Below are 19,295 nucleotides of genomic sequence, written 5' to 3' on the forward strand. Positions count from 1 at the left end.
AAGACAGTAAAGAATCTGACTGCAATGCAGGAGACCTGGGTTCGACCCCTGGGTTGGGAAGATCCTCTGGAGAAGGGAATGGCTACTCACTCCAATCTTCTTGCCTGGAGAATCCCATGGACAGAGGAACCTGGCGGGCTACACATGGGATCAAATGGCAAATTGCTACAAATTTTTCACCTATTATTCCTAATGTACTTTGAATAAAACTGGTTTTCAGGCTTAAGTATTTTCTCCACAGATAGCTAAAATTGGGTTTGTCCGAAGGCATGCAAGGAACAAAAAGGGTAAATCACACCTTGATGTTTCCCTATCGCTGAAACCAATCTTAATAAAAGGCAGAAATAGTGCTACAGAGGGTCAATGGGGACAGAAATGAAATTTAGAAAGACTACGTATAAAATCTACAAAATCATATGGAATGGACTTATTTTAAAGGGAAGTGGTCCCAACAAAACAACAAAAGCAACATAAGAACTAGGAAAGTAAGCAATAATGACACAGCTCCTTAGACTATTTAATTTACAGTTCTTATTCATTGTGTACATGAACCACTATGACTGGTTTTGATTTTTTTTTTAAATCAAATTAAGTCAGGTGACATTTTTGCATTTGTTTAGGGGTTGAATCTTTCACTTATCAATGTTTTTCTTATTTACCTTCCTTTATGTTTCTGCCAAAATTTATCAACAGGAGTTAAATCATAAGACTTCTTGTTTTTTCTCTTTGGTCTAGCACCAGCTGGAGAATTCTCCGTTCCCGAAGACTCTTCCAAGTTAACTCTGTTCAAGTGGAAATCCTAGGAAAGAGTAATCCTGTTTTAAGTAACAGTTTTCTAAGTTTAAGAACATTTCCTACAACAAGAAAAATAACAGATTATTGCTGCCTTATCTACTATTTCAAAAGACCTTCTTTCAACATTTTATTACATAAAGGTACCTTTAATAGTTTACATATTTTAATTAAGCAGTAGATGCATATGATTACAATTCAAAAAATACATAAAACCGTGTTAAGGTTCTTGTGTATCCTACTAGTAAAATATTTTTGCATATGTCAGTAAACAAATATCACTTAAGTTGTAAAGAATGAGATTACATTATACATATTTAGTATCTCACTTTTCTCAATTAATAATGTATTTAGAGCTCTTCTCTGAATATGTACATCTATCTTATTTTTATCATGTCTACATAGTAGTTGAATATTTGACTCTATTTATTTGACCTGATCTCTTGATGCTAAAATGTTTCCAACAACAAACATAATCTTAAATGTAATTTTTAAACTCTTACAGGATATTAATAGCCTGATCTGTTCCTTGATGAACTGCATTAAAAAAAAATTACAACAGAAGTTCCAAAAACAATAGCATTCCTTTTTATATAAATTCTAAGAGCCAGTCAGACTAATGGTTGCTAAGCTTTTCTGTGTAGACATAATTTTACCTATTTGAGGTTTGATTTTTTCCTCCCTTCTCAAAAAACAAACATACAAAATTAATGAATTTATCTTTTTAGTTCCTTCATGTAACAGCAATGTTTTATGGTTCAACTCTACTCTGAGGAAGAGTGAACTAGAGAAAACACGGACATCAATAAGTGAGTAAATGAATGATAAGCAAAAGAATTCATATGGAGAAATTAACTACCATGACTGTGATAAAATCATCTTAACTCTAAGATATAAGTGCTTAATGATTAAGCTTCTAGGTCTTAGCAAATTAAATGTAGTCAATATAATTTAATTTCCTCTTGATAGAAAAAGGTCACTAATACTGTGTTTATATCCTTAAACCACACCTTATAACTTTCATGAATAAATTCGTTACAGTAGCTTACTTCCTAGCCATATTCCCCATTACATAAAAAGCCAGAGTTCGAAATATGTAGACATCTAACTGCTAGTAGAGTAAGTAATAAGCCTATTGACAAAGAAGAGTATATTATTTCAACTTGTTAGTATTATGCCTTTCCTACAGACTCCTTAAATTATCATAGGATAAACATAACACAATATAACCCTATTTAATTCCTTTTCTCAGTCCATATATTAACCTCACCTTTGCACAACAAATCATCCATATAGGAAGAAACACAATAAATAGATGTTAACAGCTACATCTGAGAAGAACCATTGTTTTTAAAAGTTATGTAACAAAACAAAGATAATGAAGAAGAGAAACATTTCTGAAGACTAAGCTTTATGAACTAGAATTTCCAGTGAAGTACTATTTCCATGGGGATGACACAGCTCATTCAAAATCAAAGTAATCTATTAGCAAAATCAGTGGTCTAAAAATAGGACATCATATTATTACACCTAAGTATTGATGGAATACTTAAAACACAAAATGCTAAAAGAATAAAAGAAGTTAAAAGAGTTTTGAGAAATAATAGTAGCAGAACATTCCCACTGTTTGCAATAATAGCCAGGCAAATAAGGAAAAGTAATTTTAGCCTTGAAAACTGGGAAATCAGAATATTCTGTGCTGTACTCAATCATGTTAAAGAAGCTGAACATTTATACACAAATAAAAGACAACAAAATTAGTTTTACCATGGCAGAGTCTAATCTATTTCTACTGATATTCATATTTTCCTGACTTAGAAGACTGGACAATGGTATGCCAAATCAGCAGACAGAAATAAAACTTATTGAGAGAAAAAAAAACAAGAAGGAAATTCCACTGGGAAGTGCTAAAAACACAGATAAGTATTCAGTGGTCTTCTATTTCTTTCACAAGCTAAAGCAGTCCAAGAGAAATAGACAGAGCCAATATTAAAAAATTACATTTGGGTAATATATGTAACACCTATTTATGCAGAGCTGAGAATTATATCCACATGAGAAAAAAAGCCAAACAAAGTAAAAGTAACTTTTATTTGGCAAGGAATTAAGTCTCTAGATATATCAGTTTGTAGGAAATACTGGAGAAAAGAGAAATACAGTCAAATTTTACCCCACAAAGTTACAATCAGACAAATGCAGAAATGTCATGAAGCTTAAGAAAATGAGTGGGGGGGCGGTCCTAAGATGGCAGAGGAATAGGACGGGGAGACCACTTTCTCCCCCACAAATTCTTTGAAAGAACATTTGAACGCTGAGCAAATTCCACAAAACAACTTCCAAATGCTGGCAGAGGACATCAGACACTCAGAAAGGCAGCCCACTGTCTTTGAAAGAAGATGAAGTCTTGAGGCTACTGTAAGAATAAGACTGAAAACCAGAGGCTTAAGTCCAAAACCTGTGAACACCAGAGAACTCCTGACTCCAGGGAACATTAATCAATAGGAGCTCATCAAACGCCTCCACACCTACACTGAAACCAAGCACCACCCAAGGGCCAACAAGTTCCAGAGCAAGACATACCACGCAAATTCTCCAGCAACACAGGAACATAGCCCTGAGCAACAATATACAGGCTGCCCGAAGTCACATCAAACCCACTGATATCTCAAAACTCACTACTGGACACTTCATTGCACTCCAGAGAGAAGAAATCCAGCTTCAGCCACCAGAACACCAATACAAGCTTCCCTAACCAGGAGGCCTTGGCAAGTAACCTGTCCAACCCCACCCACAGCGAGGAACCTCCACAATAAAGAGGAACCACAAACTGCCAGAATACGGAAAGGCCACTCCAAACACAGCAATCTAAACAAGATGAAAAGGCAAAGAAACACCCAGCAGGTAAAGGAACAGGATAGAATCCCACCAACCAAAACAAAGAGGAAGAGATAGGGAATCTACCTGATAAAGGATTCCGAACAATGAGAGTGAAAATGATCCAAAACCTTGAAAACAAACTGAAGTTACAGATAAATAGCCTGGAGACAAGGATTGAGAAGATGCAAGAAATGTTTAACAAGGACCTAGAAGAAATAAAAAAGAGTCAATATATAATGAATAATGCAATAAATGAGATCAAAAACACTCTGAAGGGAACCAACAGTAGAATAACAGAGGCAGGAGATAGGATAAGTGAGGTAGAAGATAGAATGGTAGAAATAAATGAAGCAGAGAGGAAAAAAGAAAAAAGAATTAAAAGAAATGAGGACAACCTCAGAGACCTCTGGGACAATGTGAAACGCCCCAACATTCGAATCATAGGAGTCCCAAAAGAAGAAGACAAAAAGAAAGGCCATGAGAAAATACTTGAGGAGATAATAGTTGAAAACTTCCCTAAAATGGGGAAGGAAATTGTCACCCAAGTCCAAGAAACCCAGAGAGTCCCAAACAGAATAAACCCAAGGCAAAACACCCCAAGACACATATTAATCAAATTAACAAAGATCAAATACAAAGAACAAATATTAAAAGCAGCAAGGGAGAAACAACAAATAATACACATGGGGATTCCCATAAGGATAACAGCTGATCTTTCAATAGAAACTCTTCAGGCCAGAAAGGAATGGCAGGACATACTTAAAGTGATGAAAGAGAAAAACCCACAGCCCAGATTACTGTACCCAGCAAGGATCTCATTCAAATATGAAGGAGAAATCAAAAGCTTTACAAACAAGCAAAAGTTGAGAGAATTCAGCACCACCAAACCAGCTCTCCAACAAATGTTAAAGGATCTTCTCTAGACAGGAAATGCAGAAAGGTTGTATATACTCAAACACAAAACAACAAAGTAAACGGCAACAGGATCATACTTATCAATAATTACTTTAAATGTAAATGGGTTGAATGCCCCAACCAAAAGACAATAACTGGCTGAATGGATATAAAAACAAGACCCCTATATATGGTGTCTACAAGAGACCCACCTTGAAACAAGGGACACATACAGACTGAAAGTGAAGGGCTGGAAAAAGATATTCCACACAAATAGAGACCAAAAGAAAGCAGGAGTAGCAATACGCGTATCAGATAAAATAGACTTTAAAACAAAGGCTGTGAAAAGAGACAAAGAAGGGACACTACATAATGATCAAAGGATCAACCCAAGAAGATATTAATAATTATAAATATATACGCACCCAACATAGGAGCACCACAATATGTAAGACCAATGCTAACAAGTATGAAAGGGGAAATTAACAATAACACAATAATAGTGGGAGACTTTAATATCCCATTCACACCTATGGATAGATCAATTAAACAGAAAATTAACACGGAAACACAAACTTTAAATGATACAATAGACCAGTTAGACCTAACTGATATCTATAGGACATTTCACCCCAAAACAATGAATTTCACCTTTTTCTCAAGTGCACATGGAACCTTCTCCAGGATAGATCACATCCTGGGCTAAAAATCTAGCCTTGGTAAATTCAAAAAAACTGAAATCATTCCAAGCATCTTTTCTGACCACAATGCACTAAGATTAGATGTCAATTACAGGAGAAAAACTATTAAAAATTCCAACATATGGAGGCTGAACAACACGCTGCTGAATAACCAACAAATCACAGAAGAAATAAAAAAAAGAAATCAAAACATGCAAAGAAACGAATGAAAATGAAAACACAACAACCCAAAATCTATGGGACACTATAAAAGCGGTGCTAAGGGGAAGGTTCCTAGCAATACAGGCTTACCTCAAGAAACAAGAAAAAAGTCAAATAACCTAACTCTACACCTAAAGCAACTAGAAAAAGAAGAAATGAAGAACCCCAGGGTTAGTAAAAGGAAAGAAATCTTAAAAATTAGGGCAGAAATAAATGCAAATGAAACAAAAGAGACCACAGCAAAAATCAAAAACGCCGAAAGCTGTTTCTTTGAGAAGATAAATAAAACTGACAAATCATTAGCCAGACTCATCAAGAAACAAAGGGAGAAGAATCAAATCAACAAAATTAGAAATGAAAATGAAGAGATCACAACAGACAACACAGAAATACAAAGGATCATAAGAGACTACTATCAGCAACTATATGCCAATAAAATGGACAACTTGGAAGAAATGGACAAATTCTTAGAAAAGTACAACTTTCCAAAACTGAACCAGGAAGAAATAGAAAATCTTAAAAAACCCATCACAAGCACGGAAATCGAAACTGTAATCAGAAATCTTCCAACAAACAAAAGCCCAGGACCAGATGGCTTCACAGCTGAATTCTACCAAAAATTCAGAGAAGAGCTAACACCTATCCTACTCAAACTCTTCCAGAAAATTGCAGAGGAAGGTAAACTTCCAAACTCATTCTATGAGGACACCATCACCCAAATACCAAAACCAGACAAAGATGCCACAAAAAAAGAAAACTAAACGCCAATATCACTGGTGAACATAGATGCAAAAATCCTTAACAAAATTCTAGCAAACAGAATCCAACAACATACTAAAAAGATCATACATCATGACCAAGTGGGCTTTATCGCAGGGATGCAAGGATTCTTCAGTATCTGCAAATCAATCAATGTAATACACCACATTAACAAATTGAAAGATAAAAACCATATGATTATCTCAACAGATGCAGAGAAAGCCTTTGACAAAAATTCAACATCGATTTATGATAAAAACCCTCCAGAAAGCAGGAATAGAAGGAACATACCTCAACATAATAAAAGCTATATATGACAAACCCACAGCAAGCATCACCCTCAATGGTGAAAACTTGAAAGCATTTCCTCTAAAGTCAGGAACAAGACAAGGGTGCCCACTCTCACGACTACTATTCAACATAGTTTTGGAAGTGTTGGCCACAGCAATCAGAGCAGAAAAAGAAATAAAAGGAATCCAGATTGGAAAAGAAGTAAAACTCTCACTGTTTGCAGATGACATGATTCTCTACATAGAAAACCCTGAAGACTCCACCAGAAAATTACTAGAGCTAATCAATGAATATAGTAAAGTTGCAGGATATAAAATTAACACACAGAAATCCCTTGCATTCCTATACACTAACAATGAGAAAACAGAAAGAGAAATTAAGGAAACAATTCCATTCACCATTGCAATGAAAAAAAAAAAAAACTTAGGAATATATCTACCTAAAGAAACAAAAGACCTATATACAGAAAACTATAAACACTGGTGAAAGAAATCAGGAGTCAGGCGCGCTACCATTGCGCCACAAGGTCACGCTTAAAGAAATCAAAGAGGACACAAATAGATGGAGAAATACACCATGTTCATAGATTAGAAGAATCAATATAGTGAGAATGAGTATACTACCCAAAGCAATCTATAGATTCAATGCAATCCCTATCAAGCTACCAATGGTATTTTTCACAGAACTAGAACAAATAATTTCACAATCTCTATGGAAATACAAAAAACCTTGACTAGCCAAAGCAATCTTGAAAAAGAAGAATGGAACTGGAGGAATCAACCTGCCTGACTTCAGACTATACTACAAAGCCACAGTCATCAAGACAGTATGGTACTGGCACAAAGACGGAAATAGAGATCAATGGAACAAAACAGAAAGCCCAGAGATAAATCCATGCACCTATGGACACCTTATCTTTGGCAAAGGAGGCAAGAATATATAATGGAGAACAGACAATCTCTTTGACAAGTGGTTCTGGGAAAACTGGTCAACCACTTGTAAAAGAATTAAACTAGAACACTTTTCTAATACCATACACAAAAATAAACTCAAAGTGGATTAAAGATCTAAACATAAGACCAGAAACTATAAACTCCTAGAGGAAAACATAGGCAAAACACTCTCCGACATAAATCACATCAGGATTCTCTATGACCCACCTTCCAGAGTATTGGAAATAAAAGCAAAAATAAACAAATGGGACCTAATTAAACTTAAAAGCTTTTGCACAATAAACAAAACTATAAGCAAGGTGAAAAGACAGCCTTCACAATGGGAGAAAATAACAGCAAATGAAGCAACAAAAATATACAAGCAATTCCTGCAGCTCAATTCCAGAAAAATAAACGACCCAATCAAAAAATGGGCCAAAGTAATAAACAGACATTTCTACAAAGAATACATACAGATGGCTAACAAACACATGAAAAGATGCTCAACATCACTCATTATCAGAGAAATGCAAATCAAAACCACAATGAGGTACCATCTCACACTGGTCAGAATGGTTGCTATCCAAAAGTCTACAAGCAATAAATGCTGGAGAGGGTGTGGAGAAAAGGGAACCCTCTTACACTGTTGGTGGGAATGCAAACTAGTACAGCCACTATGGAGAACAGTGTGGAGATTCCTTAAAAAACTGGAAACAGAACTGCCATATGACCCAGCAATACCTCTGCTGGGCATACACACTGAGGAAACAAGAATTGAAAGAGACACGTGTACCCCAATGTTCATCGCAGCACTGTTTATAATAGCCAGGACATGGAAGCAACCTAGATGCCCATCAGCAGACAAATGGATAAGAAAGCTGTGGTACATATACACAATGGAATATTACTCAGCCATTAAAAAGAATACATTTGAATCAGTTCTAATGAGGTGAATGAAACTGGAGCCTATTATACAGAGTGAAGTAAGCCAGAAAGAAAAACAACAATACAGTATACTAACGCATATATATGGAATTTAGAAAGATGGTAACGATGACCCTGTATGTGAGACAGCAAGAGAGACACAGATGTACAGAACAGTCTTTGGACTCTGGGAGAAGGCGAGGGTGGGATGATTTGCGAGAATGGCATTGAAACATGTAAATTATCATATGTGAAACGAATCACCAGTCCAGGTTTGATGCATGAGACAGGGTGCTCAGGGCTGGTGCACTGGGATGACTCAGAGAGATGGGATGGGGAGGGAGTTGGGAGGGGGGTTCAGGACATGTACACCCGTGGTGGATTCATGTCAATGTATGGCAAAACCACTAAAATACTGTAAAGTAATTAACCTCCAATTAAAATAAATAAATTTATATTAAAAAAAAGAAAATGAGTGATTCTAAAATGTTTTTCTAATACCCTTTCATTATATATTAACTTGGAAATGACTTCCTTTTCTTGAGTGGTACGAACAAAATAAACTTTATTAAAGTCCTTATGTATATTAGTATAAATTCTGATCTAATATTTTCAATAATGAGTCAGTAGTGGAGGGCCAAAGGTACAAAAAAAGGGCACCCAAAATTTGAAAAAAAAAACAAAGACCAACTAAAGGACAAGACACTGTGATGAAATAATGTCCATTACATTTGCCTAAAACTACTCATTGCAGTTCAACAATCAAAACCATAGCCACTGCAACCAAGACATAATAAAAAGGAATCATGACTTTCTAATTACTAATTTTGCTCCTTATATCCTGATAAAGGAAAGGCATGCTGCCAAGTTTTTCATCAGAAGAGTGTCTTTCCCATATTAAAAGACAATTATCCTGTGACATACAGAGAAGATGTGTGAATTTTCTCAGCAGTTTCCAGGGTCCAATACATAAATATTACCAATGTTCTGGATTTTCAGGCAAAAATACTTAATATAAAAAGCAAGTTCCAATTTCAAGGTAAACTTGAAAGTCTCATCTAGAACTCTTACTCCATCTTGTGGATGTAGAGGGTATAACTAATAAGGAGTTTAAAAGCTTGGAGGAAACTTCATAAGCTGTGGTTTTTAACAATCATCAACAACAACAACAACAACAAAAAGCCTTGGTTACAATTGACTGTGCTGTCTTAGTTGTAGTTTTTCCACATCTACAAACTGTATTAAAATTAACGAACAGGATTAAGTCAATGTAAGTTGTGTAGGTTATTATAAACAAATTTTTAAAGAGTATTTTCATAAGACCTAAATATTCTAATAATGTCATTGAGAAAAGATGCCTTAAAGGGTAATATGGAATCTGAGAACCTAGACTCAGAAAGAAAGTTAACTAGAGATGTGCACTTCTCTATTATTTATAACACAGAATAAAAATACCAATAACCCAAATGTCTGCAGGAATCCATTCTATTGGAATGGGCTGCATGGAGGTTATTTAGAACCCATCTATTCTAACCTCTACTTAGGCAGGGATCATGCCTGCTTGGTTTTCCTTATATCCCAGTGACCAGCACAGTGTCTGGTACAGAGGAGGCACTTAGTATTTGTTGAATTGAATTCCTTGGAAATACACGGTTTCCAACTTTTTATTCTGTGATGATCAGAACAAAGCCCCCAAGTCCCTATCATATACTTCTACCATCTTGTATTTTTAAAGTATATTTTAACCTCAAAGAGTAGAAAATAAAAATTATTAACAGTATATTCTATCTCATAAGGATTAGAAGGGTAATAAAATGTAAAGCATTAAAAAAAAAACCTAGTATAAAGATCAGTCAGGAAAACTCATTTCATATTCCTTATTATTTGCATTTCACTCTAGAACAGCAAAAAAACATCTCAAAACCAGTATTAGCCTTGCCTAGTTTGGGAGAATGTGTGCTGTTAACTTGTGTTTCTCAAGTTCTCTACTGACAGTGGGGACTCAGCTTATTCCTTTATATTGCAATTACCCTGTACACACATTTTATCTTCTTCACTCAGAGCAGCACATACTTTCAACTCCTTCAGGAATGCTTCAAGTTCAGGTATTAGAATGGATCCCAGTCTCTTGATGCTCTATACAGCCTCCATGTACCAGTGGCAGCAGTAAATATGTGACCTCTGAACTATATGCTTTAAGAGCCTTGCTCCCACCCAACAGTCAGGGTCCCAACAATTAAAGCTAATTTGACACCATCAAAACTACCTCATCAAGTCCATCAATCCATTTGGGTCTTTATATTATCCCCTTTCAGATCCCATGTCTCATTCTTACTGGATTCCTGAAACCACTCTGTCTACCCTCTAGAACTTGTACTCAGTCATCAGCAAAATCTCCTGTTCTGAACATATATTCTCAACCTCCATTGTACTTTCTTGCTTTAGTTGAACTACAACTGGCAATCTCCTGTAGCCTTCTCAGAGAGCAATCACCTTCTTTTTTACTTGTCACACATCTCATACTACTGGACTCAGGATCAGGCTGGGTATCTTCCTTGTCACTCCCAGACTCTTCACTTGTCCTCTTCCCTAAAACAACTCCAGCTCTGAAGCCCCCATCATCAGCCTATAACAGTAGTTCTTAAGAGACAATTCTGCCCTTCTTTGGCCCCTGGGTATATGTGACAATGGTTGTCAGAACTAAGGGCTGCTATTGGTATCCAGAGGGTGGAGGTTAAGGATGCTGCTAAATAACCTACAAAGCATACGAAAGCCCCCTACAACAAGGAATTATCAGGCCCCAAATGTCAATAAATGTCAATGCTAGGAAATCCTGGTCTGTAGTCATTCTGGTCACTAATGCCTCCTTCAGACCTATAGGACACTCTTATCTCTACAATCAACTTTTCTGTCATTCATCATGGGGAATACATAAACGTGCTGTACTTCCTCTCATTTAAAAATCTTTCTGAGGGCCTTTCCTGATGACTCATTGGTAAAGAATACTCCTGCTAATGCAGGAAACAAGTTCAGTCTCTGGTCTGGGAAGATCCCACATGCCATGGAGCAACTAAACCGGTGCACAACTGTTAAGCCTCTGTCCCAGAGGTAAGAACAGCAACTACTGAGCCCTTGAGCTCCAACTCCTGATGCCCGCCTGCCTCAGAGCCCATGCCCAGTAACAAGAGGCCCATGCACCACAACTAGAGAGCAGCCCTACTTGTCAAAACTAGAGAAAAGCCCATGCAGCAAGGAAGACCTAGCACAGCCAAAATGCATAAATAAATAAAACCATTAAAATCCTCTTCACCACTCCCATCTCTAGATGTTGAAAAGCCTCAGAGATCAGTTCTTAGACCTCTTCTCTCTTCTATCTATATTCATTCCCATGGTGATGCCATCTTACCTCCTGGTTTTAAATGCCACTTATATATGAACTACTTCTAAATTTATTTCTCTAGACATTTCTCCTTAACTTCAGACTCCTATACTAAAGTATAGGTAATATCAACTACCTAACTACCTAATGATATTAGCTATACTTCAGTATTTTAATAAGCATCTCACATTTAATATGTCCAAAACTCAACCTCTGATCTTCCCCCGAAAACTGCTTCTCCACATCTTTCCCATCTCAATAGTGTTCATTCACAATGACTGAAACTTTGGCATCATCTTTGGGTCTTCTCTCTTACATCTCACATACAATTCATCAGTCAATTCGATTACTCTACATTTCATAGTGATCAAGGCAAAGAAACAGGGGAAAACAATAGAATGGGAAAGTCCAGAGATCTCTTCAAGAAAATTAGAGATACCAAGGGAACATTTCATGCAAAGATGGGCACAATAAAGGACAGAAATGGTATGGACCTAACAGAAACAGAAGCTATTAAGAGGTGGCAACAATACACAAAGAACTATACAAAAAAGATCTTCAGGACCCAGATAACCATGATGGTGTTATCACCAACCTAAAGCCAGACATCCTGAAATGCGAAGCCAAGTGCGCCTTAGAAAGCATCACTACAAACAAAGCTAGTGGAGATGATGGAATTCCAGTTGAGCTATTTCAAATCCTAAAAGATGATGCCGTGAAAGTGCTTCACTCAATACGCCAGCAAATTTGGATAACTCAGCAGTGGCCACAGGACTGGAAAAGGTCGGTTTTCATTCCAATCCCAAAGAAAGGCAATGCCAAAGAATGCTCAAACTACTGCACAATTGCACTCATCTCACACGCTAGCAAAGTAAATGTTGAAAATTCTCCAAGCCAGGCTTCAACAAGTACATGAACTGTGAACTTCCAGATGTTCAAGCTGGATTTAGAAAAGACAGAGGAACCATAGGTCAAATTGCTAACATCTGTCGGATCATCGAGAAAGCAAGAGTTCCAGAAAAATATCTACTTCTGCTTTACTGACTATGCCAAAGTTTTTGACTGTGTGGGCCACAACAAACTGTGGATAATTCTTCAAGAGATAGGAATACCAGACCACCTGACCTGCCTCCTGAGAAATCTATATGCAGGTCAGGAAGCAATAGTTAGAACTGGACATGGAACAACAGACTGGTTCCAAATATGGAAAGGAGTACATCAAGGCTGTATATTGTCACCCTGCTTATTTGACTTCTATGCAGAGTACGTCATGAGAAACGCTGGGCTGGATGAAGCACAAACTGGAATCAAGATCGCTGGGAGAAATACCAATAACTTCAGATATGCAGATGACACCACCCTTTTATGGCAGAAAGTTAAGAAGAACTAAAGAGCCTCTTGCTGAAAGTGAAAGAGGAGAGTGAAAAAGTTAGCTTGAAACTCAACATTCAGAAGACTAAGATCATGGCATCTGGTCCCATCACTTCATGGTAAATAGATGGGGAAAGAGTGGAGACTGTGACACACTTTATTCTTGGGGGCTCCAAAATCACTGCAGATGGTGATTGCAACCATGAAATTAAAAGATGTTTGCCCCTTGGAATAAAAGTTATGACCAACCTAGAGAGCATGTTAAAAAGCAGAGACATTACTTTGCCAACAAAGGTCTGTCTAGTCAAGGCTATGGTTTTTCCAGGAGTCATGAATGGATGTGAGAGTTGGACTATAAAGAAAGCTGAGCACCGAAGAATTGATGCTTTTAAACTGTCGTGTTGGAGAAGACTCTTGGAGAGTCTCCTGGACTGCAACGAGATCCAACCAGTCCATCCTAAAGGAAATGAATCCTGAATATTCATTGGAAGGACTGATGCTGAAGTTGAAACTCCAATACTTTGGCCACCAGATGTGAAGAAATGACTCATCTGAAAAGACCCTGATGCTGGGAAAGATTGAAGGTGGAAAGAGAAGGGGATGACAGAGGATAAAATGGTTGGATGGCATCACCGACTCAATGGACATGAGTTTGAGTAAACTCTGGGAGTTGGCGATGGACAGGGAGGCCTGGTGTGCTGCAGTCCATGGGGTCACAGAGCAACTGAACTGAACCACTTCCATCCTGCTGTATACCTCTACCATCTCTCTCTCTCTCTTTTTTGGTAGACATGCATACTATTTATTAATCCATTTTCCATTCAAAGGGAGAGATCTGCAACCTCTCCAGATTGTTTGTTTTGATGTCTTATATTATCTACCATCTCTTAAGATAACTGAAACTCTAAACTGATCTTCTTGACCCTTTCTATGGCCCCAAGGAGTCTTTCAATATATTAGCTTGGCCAAAAAGTCTCTTCTGGTCTTCCCACTACACTGTATGGAAAACAATAGCTAGGCTGATACTCTCAAAATTTGTATCAGATGTCACTCCTTTACTCAAAACTGCACGTGGCTCTCCACTTCCCTCAAATCAATATCCTGGACTTCCCTGGTGTTCCAGTGCTTAAGAATCCACCTGCCAATGTAGGGGACATAGGTTGTCAAGGAAGATCCCACATGCCACAGGGAACTAGGCCCCGTGTGCCAGAACTACTGAGTCCATGTGCTGCAACAACTGAAGCGCGCGTGCCCGAGAGCTCATGCTCTGCAACAGGAGAAGCCACCACAATGAGAAGCCTGCGCACAGCTGGCTCCCCAATCGCCACAACTGGAGAAAGCTCACATGCAGCAACAAAGACCCAGTGAAGCAAGAAAGACGATATTAAAAAAAAAAAAATCAATATCCTTACAGTGGCCTTTATGCTACACTGCACCCTATGTTCCATTTTACTTCATCTCCTGCTCCTTTCCCCTGACTCACTTGCTCTGGCCACTCTGGCTGCCTTGCCATGTTCTGAAGATATCAGGCATCCTTCTGTCCAGAATGCGAGTAACTAACTATCCCATACAGTGACATAAATTTAGTACCTTCTCTCCTTTAGGTTGTCCCTCAAATGTCTCTTTTTCAGCGAGGTCTTCCCTATTTTAAAACTGCAAACCTGTTCACCATTACCTACTTTACTTTTCTGCAGATTACTTTTCACCTTATAAAATATTACGTATTTTGTTTACTTATTGCTTGTCTCTCCTACAAGAAAGAATGCTACAAGAAGAAAGGAATATTTTCACTTGCTTTACTGCTAAAACAAGGGTCTAGAATGTTCTGTCAAAGAGTAGGTACTGCAATAGTAGTTCTTCAGCCTCTAACTGAGTCATGAGAATTAGTTTTCATGTTCTGCTACTCAGAGTTGAACTCAGCATCCCTTCGATTCTTCCCATTCTCTCCACTGAATCAGAGCTGACCACGATCATTAACACTTATCCTAGAGTCCAGGATGGCAAAGGACTCTAGGACAGGGAAGTGCACAGAACTGCCGATTTCCACCCGTAATCTTAACATCTCTCACAGCTAGAGTCTGTGTTTTAAAGAAATAAACCATTAAACCAAAACCATCATCTTCCATTTCCTTTCTACATGACCTTTCAGGCAATCTTTGCGATAATGAAGCTATCTAATACCATACTACCTAGAAACCTGGGCTAGGATTTAGTAAATTACAGGGTGCTAATCTTGGCAGAGTCAATACTTTGGGTTCAAATTCTTTAGCTTCTGTGTCTCAATTTTTCTATCTTACAAACGGGGACTATTCTGGCCCTTTTATATAGTGTGTTATACAGAAATTACTTGTGTACATCGTTTCTTTACATTGCCTTTGAGACTAGGGCTGTTTTTACTTATCTGTGTATATCACATGCTGTTTATAATATTTAGTAGATAAATATATGCATATATAAATACAGATTTTAGTTTTTAGTTTCAAGCATGAAATTACCTATGTGGAATTATTTCAGAAAACATACAATGTAATATAAAAATACTATTCATTTTTATCATAAAATGAGGCTTAACAGATTCCCAGGGAAAAAGAAAAAAACAACAAAACAAAACAGCTTTTCTCCCTATGGAGAACAAATTTATTTACTTACTCATTATTAAAAATTGTAAAAAAGTCCAGCCACTCATTTTCCTCCATTCTTTCTTCCCCCATCATTTCAACAATACCACTGACTTATCTTTGTAATATAAAGACTATAAATTTGGAACTTTAAACCTCAAGGTTTCACTATTCTCCAGCCTCTACATCCAGTGATTCCAAATTCCATTCCTTTTTTTGTTTCTATTTCTTGGCTCCATCCTTGGCTCATCTGTGTCTCTGTAATCGTGATGTTAATTTTAAGTTAAGGAGACCACCGAATGTTACTACGTGTTAGCAGAAGTGGTGTATTTAGTCTCTTACCAGTACATCATGCACCAACGCTTGATATGTCCAAGTATGGTGTAAAGGAGTTGCCAAATCTATGTTTCTGTCAATAAGGACTAATAAGGGCCTTTGGAAGCTGTAAATATATTAAAAAAATTTATGTAACTATTGATACCAATGTATACTTCTAATACTTTCAGTATATTGTCAATATTGTCATTTTGATATAAACAATAAGTATGTTAATATTGATATTCCATAAAACTTTTCTCTCTAAAAAGTTTTCAAGTACAATCAAGTAGTGCTTTGGACTATCCTAGAGCCTGTGTATGATATAGGTTATGTCTTAGTCAACCTTCTTAAAGGATAAAAATCTATACAAATACTTCCATAGAATAATTTTTATAGTTATCAAAGTAAGAATAAATTGCTTCTACTCAGATTTATGTTTTACATTTTTGGAGGAAAAAAATGAAAATCCTTTGTCAACTTCAGGAAAAACAATTGCAGACAGTAGGATCTTACAAATTTATACAAATGTTCAACAGTTTCATAAATTACAAATTCCATTTTTTTTCCTGTAAACACAAATTCAAAAAAGCAGACGCAAGAGAAGAGCCTCACAAAAACCCTATCCCACTACGTGACACTAAACATCATGCAACAACAGTAACTAATTATATAATTATTCACTTACCATACACTTCAAATATTGTTTAACTCTATCATTATCATCTAGATGCAAAATAAACTACAATTAAAGCAAATTGAGGCACAAAGTCATCTGGTTATCATGTGTCTCCAAAAGTCACAGAGTTTTTGCTTTAGAGACACTACTGTATCTAGAGTACACATCAATTTTCAATAAGCATAGCTGCCTGACTATATTTACCATATATATTTTCCCCTGCAAGAGACCTCTGACCACTTCAGTAATTCATTACACCCTACTGGGTATAAGACAATGAATTCCCAACTGCACTAATTATAAGACTTGCTTATAAAAAAGTAGGAGTAGCGCCCTTACCACCACCTACCATCGTTTATTATTCCACAGCTAGGTGGAGGGCAGGGAACACAGCCTGTGGCAGGGTTTCTTAACTCGGCACTATTGACTTCTGGGGCTGAATAATTCCTTATTATGAGGAGCTGTCCTCTGTGGTGTCAAATGTATAGCAGCGTCCCACAATGCACCCCTGGATTCCAGTAGCATCTACCCAGTTGTGACAACCGATATGTCTCTAGACATTACCAAATTCTTGCTAAGAATCATTAGCTACAACTGGATTTAAATACATTTAACAATAATCCAACAAGGCTGCCCGCCTGCCTGCCTGCTAAGTCGCTTCAGTCATGTTCGACTTTTTCGACCCCATGGACTATACCCCGCCAGGTTCATCTGTCCATGGGATTCTCCAGGCAGAAAACTGGAGTGGGTTGCCATGGCCTTCTCCCCAACAAGGCTACTGACCCCTAATTAAAATAGTTTAGAAATGCATATAACAAAGTAAAAATAAGACAATTATATTATGATTTTGTGAATACACTAAAAAAAACTTATCTAAATAAAACAGTGCCTTTATATTAGTTTCTAAGGCCTATACCAGAGCACAATAAAAAAGGAACTGTTCAGTAAGGTATGATACAGTGGTTGCTTCTGTTGAAAAAAAAATTAGATGAGAATTTGATATCTCTGCTCTACTTAATAAAAAATATTTAGAAGAATATTTAGAAAGAGCAGTGAAACTGAAGAACAGTTTAACGAAATAGCTGAACAAACAATTGAAACACAATGTTAGTGTTAACTCCAAATTATAGGAATAGTATACAAGACTGCAGGAGCCATCAAATTGACTTGAAGTCTATGCAAGATTACCATAAAATGGTAATTCCTGGAAGGTAGTTATACTCTTGAGTATCAACTTATTTTCACAGGCTTTATTTATTAATTCACCTAAGATGAGGGGTAACAATTTTCCAAAATACTATATTTCCCTTGAAATAATTTCTAGCCAATGGCATGGGTTTATTTCTTCACCCCAATATTGTCCATTATTTTTAATAATCAAAAGTTACATGCACTATAATGGGTAGTTTTTAAAAGAGTATTTCTATTCAATAATAATAGAGCCATCAATAACTTTGGTATTATCTACTTATGCTAGACATGGTAACAAAGACAAAAATACTTTGCTGATATTTTAATGTAAAAATGGAAACCAGTTAGTAGACAGGTAGAAACTGACATAGGCATTACAAGTTTTTCATTTACTTTTTTTCATTACTAAAAGACTAAATGATAATTAAAAGAAAGTGGCTTCAGTCAGAGCTGTATAAACAGAAAAATATGTATTTTTTTAAACAAAGCAAAACTTTTATCTTTAATATTATATATTTACATTGTGGTTGATTTTTATGTTTCTACACACAGTGTAATATTAACTTACTGGGAAATATATATTCATTCATTCAGTAAATGTTTACTGAACATCTACCAGGCACAGGTACTGTTAAACAGAAAAATTTATCCTATAAAAGATGATAAAAATGCAAAACAGAAAATTCCAACAAAGGAAGGTTAATTAAATAAAATATTACATTTGTATTTTTAAGAACAATTTGAGTCAAAACCCTGATCTTGACTTTCCAGTATAAGGATATTCTATCAGACAAGGAAAACAACCAAAACACCCTCATTTTCAAGAGTATATTAACTAACATAATACCTGAATTGGCCAGCTCCAAGTGTGTCACCTGTAAAAAGACTGTTTCTTGCATCTCTCAGATTTTCCCGAAGTTTCTTATCCAGTTTCTGAAAAATGAAATTTTACATTAACTCTTAAAGAAAAGTTCAGAGAACTTTATATAGGGTAGTACACAATGTACTCTTAATTTTAAACTAAGAAATTTAGAATTCTTTTATAAAACAGTAATTCTAACATTTTAGCTTCTTTATTATGCAATATCATCCTAACTTGGACTTGAAAAGACCAATGCTATTTCTACTGTGACTCAGACCAGATTTCACTAAAAATCACTTTTGGTTGACGGTTTTTACTTTAGATAACGACTCACCCTCTGCTGTATTAAGGAAGCTGTCTACAGTGTGGCTACAAGAGGCTCCAGAATAGAAATGGAACATGCGAAAGAAACCAGCTCTCTAGTTGCCAACGATTCATCTGGACTAATAAAACCCAAAAATGTTTGTGTATCTTCTTCCATCTTTCCATAACCATTTACCTTCTTTTCA

At 36.5% G+C, this 19,295-nt stretch overlaps 1 protein-coding gene across 2 annotated transcripts in view; it reads right to left on the reverse strand.

The window, feature by feature from the left end:
• The window catches only part of SCFD1 (sec1 family domain containing 1), a 112,840-nt gene that overhangs the window by 65,290 nt on the left and 28,255 nt on the right, over positions 1–19,295 (reverse strand). For both annotated transcript variants that reach the window (XM_043489820.1, XM_043489821.1), the window contains exons 9-11: positions 18,772–18,857; positions 16,082–16,181; positions 660–799 (exon numbers count right to left, since the gene is read on the reverse strand). In XM_043489820.1, coding sequence (XP_043345755.1) covers positions 660–799; positions 16,082–16,181; positions 18,772–18,857 — 326 coding nt within the window. The remainder of the gene's footprint in view (positions 1–659; positions 800–16,081; positions 16,182–18,771; positions 18,858–19,295) is intronic.

Source organism: Cervus canadensis, chromosome 17, assembly GCF_019320065.1.
Source record: "Cervus canadensis isolate Bull #8, Minnesota chromosome 17, ASM1932006v1, whole genome shotgun sequence".
NCBI lineage: Eukaryota > Metazoa > Chordata > Mammalia > Artiodactyla > Cervidae > Cervus > Cervus canadensis.